At 48.1% G+C, this 12,168-nt stretch overlaps 1 protein-coding gene across 1 annotated transcript in view; it reads left to right on the plus strand.

Annotated features, from left to right (window-relative positions):
- The first annotated feature begins 1,618 nt into the window (after window positions 1-1,618).
- zmiz2 (zinc finger, MIZ-type containing 2) overlaps window positions 1,619-12,168 on the plus strand; it is a 26,271-nt gene continuing 15,721 nt past the window's right edge. The window contains exons 1-8 of the mRNA XM_056431928.1: window positions 1,619-2,031; window positions 4,634-4,732; window positions 4,903-5,020; window positions 5,345-5,546; window positions 10,331-10,491; window positions 10,979-11,182; window positions 11,331-11,534; window positions 11,942-12,025. Coding sequence (XP_056287903.1) covers window positions 4,686-4,732; window positions 4,903-5,020; window positions 5,345-5,546; window positions 10,331-10,491; window positions 10,979-11,182; window positions 11,331-11,534; window positions 11,942-12,025 — 1,020 coding nt within the window. The 5' untranslated portion in view covers window positions 1,619-2,031; window positions 4,634-4,685. The remainder of the gene's footprint in view (window positions 2,032-4,633; window positions 4,733-4,902; window positions 5,021-5,344; window positions 5,547-10,330; window positions 10,492-10,978; window positions 11,183-11,330; window positions 11,535-11,941; window positions 12,026-12,168) is intronic.

Consider the following 12,168-nt stretch of genomic DNA (forward strand, 5'->3'; position numbering starts at 1 on the left):
AATTTATATTGTTTCATTTTTTTATTGTGTATCTTTTTTTTAAACATATATTTATTAATTTTTGTATTTAATTTAATAAAAAATTAGTTATTCATATAAAAAAATACTTACTGATGGCATCAGCTTTTTAAAAAATCATTTAGTCTAAATATCAATATATTACTTTATTATTTAAGTCCAAGCAGCTAAATAACATTCGGTGAAGTTGGAGCTACATTTTATTTATTTCATCCTGGCAGGTTTAATTATCTTTAATTATGACATTGAGCCACTGACACACATTTCGTGTAAATGTTTATATTTAATATTATTTCTCTTTGCACAAAAACAGAAGACAAAACATTGTAAATCCCTCCTTTCAATGTTAAAGTATATGTTGCATTTTATATGTTTTTAATGTAAAATTGGGTAAAATTGGACGATTAATTGCCTCCAACAAGCCATGTGTGTGTGCGTGTGTATGTGTGTAAGTGTGTGTGTGAGTGTGTGAGTATGTGTTATTCTGGGTCAGCCATTTCCCTGGAATGTTCCGCCTCCTGCCAGAGAGAGAAGTCACTACAATGGAATGCACATACACACACCAGCAGAAACACACATGGGATGACTTAAAAAGGCATGAAACGTGAGGGAGGACACGCCCCCTCCTCATGCCTGAATATTTAATAATAATATTAATAATAATAAACACCTGCAGTGGATCTATACGAGCTTTGTACATTTTTCTTAATCTTCGCCTCCTTCAAAAAACTAAAAGAATACAGGAGCGAGACGAACCACATTCTTGAGAGCCCCCCCCCCCACTATCATCCCTCCTTTCCTAATTTCCTCCTGGAGGTCAGGTTGTTGCCGTCTCAGTCAGAGGAGGGTCAACGCCTCGGAGGCTCAGTGTCGTGTGTGTGTGCGCAAGTGTGTGTGCACATGTGTGTGTGCACATGTGCATGTGTGCGCAGCTATAATGTGGTGGAGGAGTCACTCTGTCCTGTGACATTGTGAAATGACTGCAGTAGTAGATTGAAAAGTGTGTCTGTGTGTGTGTGTGACTGTGTTTCTGTGTGTGTGTGTGTGTGAGTGTGTGATTGTACTATGCGGCAGGTCGTGGGGGGAGAAAGCAGCAGCAGTAGTGTGGAGCGCAGAGGAGATGGAGGAGTAATATGGTTAGTGTGTGTACGTGTGTGTACGTGTGTGTACGTGTGTGTGGAGGAAAAAAAGGGAAAAAAAGAAGAAATGTGAAATCTCAGCACCTGTTTCCAGGGCAACGGAGGTCTGAAACAGGCATCGTGGACTTTTTATTTTTATTTTGTATATTCTCCATGCTGCACTGCCCCCCCCCCCTCACACACACACACACACAAAGAAATATACCACCTTTTACTCACATTGGGACATAATCACCCAGTGCATGATGGGAGGAAGGAGGAAGAGGAGGAGGAGGAGGAGGGGGGTCACAAAACCCATGATGCATGGATCATAACATAAGTGATCATGTACGGGTGACGTCATTCCTCATGATCTACCCCACCCCTCCCTTTCTCAAAAAAAAGATCTGCTGCTCTAGAGGAGGAAGAGGAGGAGGAAGAGGATGAAGGGGGAGGAGTCATTGTGCAATGAGGAAGGTGCCAGGTTATAGACGCCCCCCTCCAGAACCAGCCCCATCTCACTCAGCTAGCCTAGCCTGTTAGCTCGTTTTCGGGTGACAGTTAATTTAAAAAGACCAGAAACAGCGGAGTGATATGTATTCATAGCGGAGTGATATGTCTTCATAGCGGATGTACACCTCAACGGCCCGGACCGAGGGGCGGAGACCAAAGGAACTATATTATTGACGGTTATCGACATTAGCCTAGCCTAGCCTAGCCTCCTAGCCTAGCTCCGCGCAGCGTGTCTCCTCCGCTCCGGGTTTCTCTCTCCGACCGGAGTTCATCACGCGCGTTCTCGCGCACACGCGTCCCATTTATATTGTTATTAAATCACCTGTTACGCGCGTGCGCGCGGGAGCTGCGACCTCCACGTTTATCACGCTGCTCGGCTCAGGTAGGAGGAAATAACACGTCTGATAAGATCTCTTTTTCCTCGTGTGTTTGTTATTTGTGTGTGTGTGTGTTGGTTATTTGTGTGTGTGTGTGTGTGTGTGTGTGTGTGTGTGTGTGTGTGCAGCGGGCGCGCAGGCTCTCCTCCCCGGCGTGCACGCCGCTTTGTTCCGCTGCAGCGTGCGGTGCGGTGCGGTGCGGTGCGGTGCGGCAGGTGGAGGTGGTCCGCGGGCTGCTGCGTGTGTGTGTGTGTGTGTGTGTTACACACACACTGTCCCCTGTCTGCACACGACTTCCTGGAGGCCCCGTGGCTCAACAACATGTTGTGTTGCTGTCAGGTCCGCTCGGGTCAGAGGTCACGAGGAGCTGGTTCTGGAGGCCGGCTCCTGTTCTACATGTAGAGTTCTACATATACAACTATAGCTATACATAACTATAAGTTATACATGTTGGTCTTATGTATTTATTTAATGATGTTCCTCTGTAGTATATATTCATAGTATCTGAACATCACAGTACTCTAAAGTACCTCTGAGTTCTACTGAAGTACTTTAGTGAATGTATTTCACCCACTGGCCAACTACAGACATCACTCCTCCTTATCCTTCTTCTTTGTCTTCTTCTCTCTCACCTTATTTTTCTTGTTACTCTCGTTCTTCTTCTTGTTCTTCTCTTTCTTCTTCTTCTTGTTCTTCTCTTTCTTCTTCTTCTTTGTCACCTTCTTCTTTTTCTTATTCTCTTCTCTGTCTTTTTCTTCTCCTCCTCCTCTGTATCCTCCTGCTCCTCCTCCTCCTCCTCCTCCTCAGTAATACCATCTCTTCTCTATTAATTGGTGGTCTCTCTCAGCTCCTCTGATCTCTTTATTAAGAGTCTTTCCGTCTGTGACGTTGAATATTAAATAACAGACGAGCGGTCGGTTAACGGAGGAAATGATTATTTATTATTTTTAAATGGAGAAATTAGTGGAAAGTTGTCGCTTCTTAATCGTCTCAAAATCCTTCCTGAAGGTTTGTGATGTTTTAGGTCTGTGGTCGTTTTTGGAGGATGACGTTTGTACGAACTTGTGTTACGATGTACTGACGGGTGTTCCTATTATTTTGTCCACCCCATCCACTGAGGACGGGCTAAATTACAAAAGAAAAGGATATTTCCCCCCTTTTTTTTCAATCAAACAAAAATATATATTATATTATCTATATATTTATATATATTTTCCTTTTTAAATATATATATATATTTATATATAAAATATTATAGATTAATATTATGGTGGAAAGTTCTAGTTTTCTTTATTTTAACACAGCCAGAAGCTATATTGTTGGTCAGATTGTCATCTTTCCTACGGTCCTTGAACGCTCCCGGCAGACAAAGAAGGCCCCAAAAAATATTTTCGATATTTCATATTTTCTCTTATTTAAAATCTCTCCTCAAATAATCTGTTTACTTTAAATCAGATTGTGTTCAAGCGTTAAACTCAGTGGAACGATGACGTCATCGTTGACTCACCTGAGACGAGGCGACGAGGACTCTGACTTCAGGAGGTGAACACGGAGACGTGAAGTTGTATAACTGTAAACAGTTAAATATTTACAGCATATAAAACTTCCACTTCACAACATGTGGAACATAAATGATCGAAGATGCTTATGTTCCTTCTTATTGATTATTATTATAGATGATGTCATAGTACCTGCTGCTCTGCACTAAAGACGCCTTCAAGGACTTCTAGTCGAGACGGTTCTGTCTAAAGAGGACATGGGCTTTTATTTTGAAGGGACAAAACGAGCCCACAGAGAGGGAAATGTGACGGAAACATCAAAACGCCCCACAACTTCTGTTAGCCACGAGGCTGCTGATTGGAGGAGATGCTACGAGGCTGCTGATTGGAGGAGATGCCATGAGGCTGCTGATTGGAGGAGGAGATGCCATGAGGCTGCTGATTGGAGGAGGAGATGCTACGAGGCTGCTGACTGGAGGAGGAGATGCTACGAGGCTGCTGATTGGAAGAGGAGATGCTACGAGGCTGCTGATTGGAAGAGGAGATGCTACGAGGCTGCTGATTGGAGGAGGAGATGCTACGAGGCTGCTGATTGGAGGAGGAGATGTCTCCATCTATTACACTTTAGATTAACATGTTGTCGTTTGATCCGGGGGGGGGGGGGGTTAGGGAGGGAATCCAGGTAGAGACGTCATGTGACTGCAGCACAGATGTGACGCACATCTGAAAACCACAGAGGAAGAAACAAGAGGAGGAGGAGAGGGGATGAGGAGTAGGAGCAGGAGGAGGGTGCGTGTGTGATTTGGATAAAGAAACATGGTTAGCAGGAGCAGCGCTGTGGAGGAAACCTCTGTTGTTGAAGAAAGACAACAACAACAACAATACGTTACATGTGATTCCTCGTGTGATGATCCCCTGTGAGGGTCAGAGCTACAGCATCGTGAGAGGCTAACGTTTAGATGTGCACACACACTCACACACACAGTTTAAAGTGTGTGTGTCTGTTGTGCATGGTGATGATGACCTGTTGCTCTGCAGTCAATGGGCTCTCAATGACATGTCTTCCCCCTCTCCTCCTCCTCCTCCTCCTCCTCCTCCTCCTCCTCAGGGCTGCCTCTTGAGGACAGTGGGGGCTCTCGAATGATCCCCCCCTTCATCCGATGAACCCCCACTCCATGAAACCTTCCCTGCCTCCCAATCCTCAAAGGTACACACACACACACACACACACACACACTCTCTCTCCTCAGGTGAACCCTGGGCTTGTTATGGTTTTGTTGTGATCAGTAGAACAGGTCTCTAGAGGACCAGGACTACATGGCGTCGGGCGCGTGGCGCCCCTGAAGCGGTGTAACTCTCACAGTCTCTCCTCTGCAGCGGCGACGGCCCCTTCCTGAATGACCCAGTTTCCTGGCAACCAGGAGCCAATCAGCACCCAGGATCCCTCTCTGTCGTCACCACAGTGTGGGGCGTGACCAATCCCACGCACAGCCAGGTATTTAATATATATAAGAAACATAATACGATGTGTGTTCGATCTTATTTTTTTAAGGATTCATAGAAAGTGAATTGTAACTAGGATTATCATAAAGTGTGAATGTATCTGTGCTGCTGATAATAAGAGTTTAAAATGTCAAAACATCGACTTGCAATTTGTGGTCAAATGTTGATAAAGTATGACGTTCATAAACTAAAACATGTGAGGACTTTATGCTTCTCATCAGCCCAGATAACAAACACAGGACTTTCACCCAGGAGACCTCTGTTCATGTCACTAGTGTTCACATGTCTCTCTCCCTCCCTCCCTCTCCCTCCCCAGGTGTTTGGTGCACCCATGGGTCCGGGCGACAGCTCCGGCAGTCACATGATGCCCGGCGGCGGCCCCGGCATGGGCCCCCAGTACATGGGCCAGTCGTATGGAGACGCCATGTCCAAGGTCCAGCCTGGCCGTACGGCGGCGCCACTCATGGCTGGGCCCATGAAGCTGGGGAGGTACCACTACTTGATGAAGCTAAGGGGAGGTACCACTACTTGATGAAGCTAAGGGGAGGTACCACTACTTGATGAAGCTAAGGGGAGGTACCACTACTTGATGAAGCTAAGGGGAGGTACCACTACTTGATGAAGCTAAGGGAGGTACCACTACTTGATGAAGCTAAGGAGGTACCACTGGAGGTACCACTGCTTGATGAAGCTAAGGAGGTACCACCACTGATGAAGCTAAGGGGAGGTACCACTACTTGATGAAGCTAAGGGGAGGTACCACTACTTGATGAAGCTAAGGGGAGGTACCACTACTTGATGAAGCTAAGGGGGAGGTACCACTACTTGATGAAGCTAAGGGGAGGTACTACCACCTGATGAAGCTAAGGGAGGTACCACTGATTTGAAGCTAAGGAGGTACCACTACTTGATGAAGCTAAAGGAGGTACCACTACTTGATGAAGCTAAGGGAGGTACCACTAGATGAAGCTAAGGGAGGTACCACTGCACGGTGAAGCTGGGGAGGTACCACTACTTGATGAAGCGGAGGTACCACTACTTGATGAAGCTAAGGGGAGGTACCACTACTTGATGAAGCTAAGGGGAGGTACCACTACTTGATGAAGCTAAAGGGGAGGTACCACTACTTGATGAAGCTAAGGGGAGGTACCACTACTTGATGAAGCTAAGGGGGAGGTACCACTACTTGATGAAGCTAAAGGGAGGTACCACTACTTGATGAAGCTAAGGAGGCACCACCACCTGAAGCTAAGGAGGCACCACCACTTGATGAAGCTAAGGAGGTACCACTGCCTGATGAAGCTAAGGAGGCACCACTACTTGATGAAGCTAAGGAGGTACCACCACTTGATGAAGCTACCTGATGAAGCTAAGGAGGTACCACCACTTGATGAAGCTAAAGGAGGTACCACTGCCTGATGAAGCTAAGGAGGCACCACCACTGATTTAGCTAAGGAGGCACCACCACCTGATGAAGCTAAGGAGGCACCACCACTTGATGAAGCCAAGGGAGGTACCACCACTGATGAAGCTAAGGGAGGCACCACTACCTGATGAAGCTAAGGAGGTACCACTACCTGATGAAGCTAAGGGAGGTACCACTACCTGATGAAGCTAAGGAGGCACCACTACCTGATGAAGCCAAAGGAGGTACCACTACTGATGAAGCCAGGAGGTACCACTACCTGATGAAGCTAAGGAGGCACCACCTTTTGAAAGCAAGGAGGTACCACCACTTGATGAAGCTAAGGAGGTACCACCACTGACTAAGGGAGGCACCACTACTTGATGAAGCTAAGGAGGCACCACTACCTGAAGCTAAGGAGGCACCACTACCTGATGAAGCTAAGGAGGTACCACCACTTGATTTAGCTAAGGGAGGCACCACTACTTGATGAAGCTAAGGAGGTACCACTGCCTGATGAAGCCAAGGAGGCACCACCTGATGAAGCTAAGGAGGTACCACCACCTGATGAAGCTAGGGAGGCACCACCACTTGATGAAGCTAAGGAGGCACCACTACCTGATGAAGCTGGGGAGGTACCACCACCTGATGAAGCTAAGGAGGCACCACCACCTGATGAAGCTAAGGGAGGTACCACCACCTGACGTAGCTAAGGAGGCACCACCACCTGATTTAGCTAAGGAGGCACCACCACTTGATGAAGCTAAGGAGGTACCACCACCTGATGAAGCCAAGGGAGGCACCACCACCTGATGAAGCTAAGGAGGTACCACTACCTGATGAAGCCTAAGGAGGCACCACCACCTGATGAAGCCAAGGGAGGCACCACCACCTGATTTAGGCACCACTGACGAAGCTAAGGAGGCACCACTACCTGATGAAGCTTCAGGAGGCACCACCACCTGACGAAGCTAAGGAGGCACCACCACCTGATGAAGCTAAGGAGGCACCACCACCTGATGAAGCTAAGGAGGCACCACTACCTGATGAAGCTAAAGGAGGCACCACCACCTGATGAAGCTAAGGAGGCACCACCACTGACGAAGCCAAAGGAGGCACCACCACCTGATTTAGCAAGGGAGGCACCACCACCTGATGAAGCTAAGGGAGGTACCACCACCTGATGAAGCTAAGGAGGCACCACCACCTGATGAAGCTAAGGAGGCACCACCACCTGATGAAGCTAAGGAGGCACCACACCTGATGAAGCTGGGGAGGCACCACTACCTGATGAAGCCAAGGAGGCACCACCACCTGATGAAGCTAAGGAGGTACCACTACTTGATGAAGCTAAGGGGAGGCACCACCACTTGATGAAGCCAAGGAGGTACCACCACCTGATGAAGCTAAGGGAGGCACCACCACCTGATGAAGCTAAGGAGGTACCACCACTTGATGAAGCTAAGGAGGCACCACCACCTGATGAAGCTAAAGGAGGCACCACCACCTGATGAAGCTAAAGGAGGCACCACCACCTGAAGCTAAGGAGGTACCACCACTGATGAAGCTAAGGAGGCACCACCTACCTGATTTAGCTAAGGGAGGCACCACCACTTGATGAAGCCAAGGAGGCACCACTACCTGATGAAGCTAAGGAGGCACACCACCTGATGAAGCTAAGGAGGCACCACCACCTGATGAAGCTAAGGAGGCACCACCACCTGATGAAGCTCAAGGAGGCACCACCACCTGATTAGCTAGGGAGGCACCACCACTGATGAAGCTAAGGAGGCACCACCACTTGATGAAGCTAAGGAGGCACCACCTGATGAAGCTAAAGGAGGCACCACCACCTGATGAAGCCAAGGGAGGCACCACCACCTGATTTAGCTAAGGAGGCACCACCACCTGATGAAGCTAAGGAGGCACCACCACTGATGAAGCTCAAGGAGGCACCACCACCTGACGAAGCCAAGGAGGTACCACCACTGATGAAGCTAAGGGAGGCACCACCACCTGAAGCTTCAAGGAGGCACCACCACCTGATGAAGCTAAGGGAGGTACCACTGCCTGATGAAGCCAAGGAGGCACCACCACCTGACGAAGCTCTAAGGGAGGTACCACCACCTGAAGCTAAGGGAGGCACCACCACCTGATGAAGCTAAGGAGGCACCACCACCTGATGAAGCTAAGGGAGGTACCACCACCTGACGAAGCTAAGGGAGGCACCACCACCTGATGAAGCTAAGGGAGGCACCACCACTGATGAAGCTAAGGAGGTACCACCACCTGATGAAGCTAAGGGAGGTACCACTACCTGATGAAGCTAAAGGAGGCACCACCACCTGATGAAGCTAAGGAGGTACCACTACCTGATGAAGCTAAGGAGGCACCACTACTTGATGAAGCTAAGGAGGTACCACTACTTGATGAAGCTAAGGAGGTACCACCTGATGAAGCTAAGGAGGCACCACCACCTGATGAAGCCAAGGGAGGCACCACCACTTGATGAAGCTTCAGGGAGGCACCACTGCCTGATGAAGCAAGGGAGGTACCACCACTTGATGAAGCTAAGGAGGTACCACTACCTGAAGCAAGGGGAGGCACCACTACCTGATGAAGCTAAGGAGGCACCACCCTGATGAAGGAGGCACCACCACTTGATGAAGCTAAGGAGGCACCACCACCTGATGAAGCAAGGAGGCACCACCACCTGATGAAGCTAAGGAGGTACCACCACCTGATGAAGCTAAAGGAGGCACCACCACCTGATTAGCCAAGGGAGGCACCACCACCTGACGAAGCTAAGGGAGGCACCACCACCTGATGAAGCTAAGGAGGCACCACCACCTGATGAAGCTAAGGAGGCACCACCACCTGATGAAGCCAGGAGGCACCACACCTGAAGCTAAGGAGGCACCACCACCTGATGAAGCTAAGGAGGCACCACCACTGATGAAGCTAAGGGAGGCACCACCACCTGATGAAGCCAAGGAGGCACCACCACCTGATGAAGCTAAGGAGGCACCACTGCCTGATGAAGCTAAGGAGGCACCCACCTGATGAAGCCAAGGAGGCACCACCACTGATGAAGCCAAGGAGGCACCACCCTGATTTAGAGAGGCACCACCACTGATGAAGCCAAGGAGGCACCACCACCTGATGAAGCTAAAGGAGGCACCACCACTTGATGAAGCTCAAGGGAGGTACCACTGCTGACGAAGCCAGGGAGGTACCACCACCTGATGAAGCTAAGGAGGTACCACTACTTGATGAAGCTAAGGAGGCACCACCACCTGACGAAGCCAAGGGAGGTACCACTACTGATGAAGGGAGGCACCACCACTTGATGAAGCTAAGGAGGTACCACCACTGATGAAGCTAAGGAGGTACCACCACTTGACGAAGCCAAGGGAGGCACCACCACCTGACGTGAAGCTAAGGAGGCACCACCACTACTTGATGAAGCTAAAGGGAGGTACCACTACTTGATGAAGCTAAGGGGAGGTACCACTACTTGATGAAGCTAAGGGGGAGGTACCACTACTTGATGAAGCTAAGGGGAGGTACCACTACTTGATGAAGCTAAGGGGGAGGTACCACTACTTGATGAAGCTAAGGGGAGGTACCACTACTTGATGAAGCTAAGGGGGAGGTACCACTACTTGATGAAGCTAAAGGGGAGGTACCACTACTTGATGAAGCTAAGGGGAGGTACCACTACTTGATGAAGCTAAGGGGAGGTACCACTACTTGATGAAGCTAAGGGGAGGTACCACTACTTGATGAAGCTAAAGGGAGGTACCACTACTTGATGAAGCTAAGGGGAGGTACCACTACTTGATGAAGCTAAGGGGAGGTACGCGGCTACTTAATTATAGCATCAACATGTGGCAGCTCTCGCCCACGGCTCTGACTCACCTGTCCCACTCACCTCTTTGACTCCGCCCCCCTGCAGTTACTCTGGTAGCGGTGGAGGTGCCACTGCAACCGCCACCGCCACGGCAACCGTAGCAGCAATACAAGAGAAACAGAACCAGGAGCTGAACTATGGCCAGGTAAATGTAAACATTTTCATTATTTATTTTATATATAGATATATTTTATATATATATATATATAATATATATTATTTATTTAGATTTTCATTTTATATTTGTATTTTTTAATATATATATATATATTTTAAATATATATAATATATATATATTTTTAAAATGTTTTATATATATGTTATTTTTATAAATGTTATTTATTAATTAGTTATTTATTTTTATTTCTAACTGAAATTTTTGTTTTTATTATTAAAAAATGTAAGGAAGTTTTATTGTGTCTGAAATTAATTGTTCTATATTAATTTATGAATGTTGGTCTCGTGTAGTAATCTACAGACCTAATTAATGTATAATAATTATTAGATTCTGCTGGTTTGTATTCCTTCTTCACTTTATATTTGATCAGTGGTCTTTGGTAAATCCAGGTCCTGGACTCTTTAAATACCCAGTGAGCTTTGTTGTTACCCTGCTGTCGTACTTCCCCTCCCAGATGGGTGGAGCATCCTCTTACAGCACCCAGTTCCTGTCTCATGCGGGCCCCCGCGGTCCCCCGGGGATGGTCTCTTCCAGACCCGGACCTCCCCCTTCCAGCGGAGGCCTGTATCCGACCCACCCGGCCCAGGCTCAGAAGATGCCCCAGCACGGAGGTTACCCCGGCCCACAGCAGGGCCTCAAGCGGCCTTTTCACTCGGAGGTCAGTGGAGTTCATATCCTCTTAAAGGGACAGTGTGTTGGAATATGGCGCCATCTAGTGGCGAGGCGGCACACTGCATTCTCTCTCCTGACCACCAGGGGGCGACTCCTCTGGTTGTATAGAAGTCTCAGTCTCATTTCTCTCCCAGGGTTTCCCGGTGCAGCAGTACGGGTCTGGGGGGATGTCGGGGTACCCCACGCAGCCCCTGCAGTACCCCTCTGGTCCACAGCAGCGATGTGCCACCTCCCCCTCTTACCCCTCCAGCCGGATGCCTCTCATGGGGCAGAACACCTCCGGCCCGGGGCAGTTCCCCCCCGGAGCGGGCCAGCCCAACCCGCCCCAGTACTATAAGGTCCGCCTCCTCGCGTCTCCACACTGAGACCAGTTGACACAGACACATAGTTCACAACTAGTCACTTCTTCTACTTCTTCTCCTTTTTCTTCTTCTCCTTCTTTTTTCTTTTTTCCCCCTTTCTTTTCTCCTTTTTCTTCTTCTCTTTTTTCCTCTTCTTTTTTTCCTCCCTTTTCTCCTTATTTTTCTTCTTCTTTAATTTAAAGCCAGTTTAATAAAACACATACAAATAGTTTAGTAACAAGTTCTTAATGTGTTTATGAAGTTTGTTTTCTTTCGTTGTCTTTCTCCTAATGTTTGGATTTTATTTATTTTACTCACAAACTGAATTTAACATTTAAAAAAAGTTGCCAACGCTGTTGGAGTCTCACGTTTGCCGTCTTGGTGGTGTTGTTGTTGTTGTGCAGTCGGAGCCGTTCAACGGTCAGGGCAGCCTCCCCTCTGGGGGGCCGGGGGGCTACAACACCTTCACACAGGCGGCCGCCAGCGGGGTGAGTCCTCCGCTTATTGGCCTTCAAAATAAAAGTCCTGCTCCTCTTCAGAGAACTAGAACCCGTCTTTAGTGCAGAAGAACTTATTATGACATCATGAAAGAGAAAGTTGATTTCTTTGATCATTTATTTTACAAAAATTG

This window comes from Pseudoliparis swirei, chromosome 15 (assembly GCF_029220125.1).
Source record: "Pseudoliparis swirei isolate HS2019 ecotype Mariana Trench chromosome 15, NWPU_hadal_v1, whole genome shotgun sequence".
Lineage (NCBI taxonomy): Eukaryota > Metazoa > Chordata > Actinopteri > Perciformes > Liparidae > Pseudoliparis > Pseudoliparis swirei.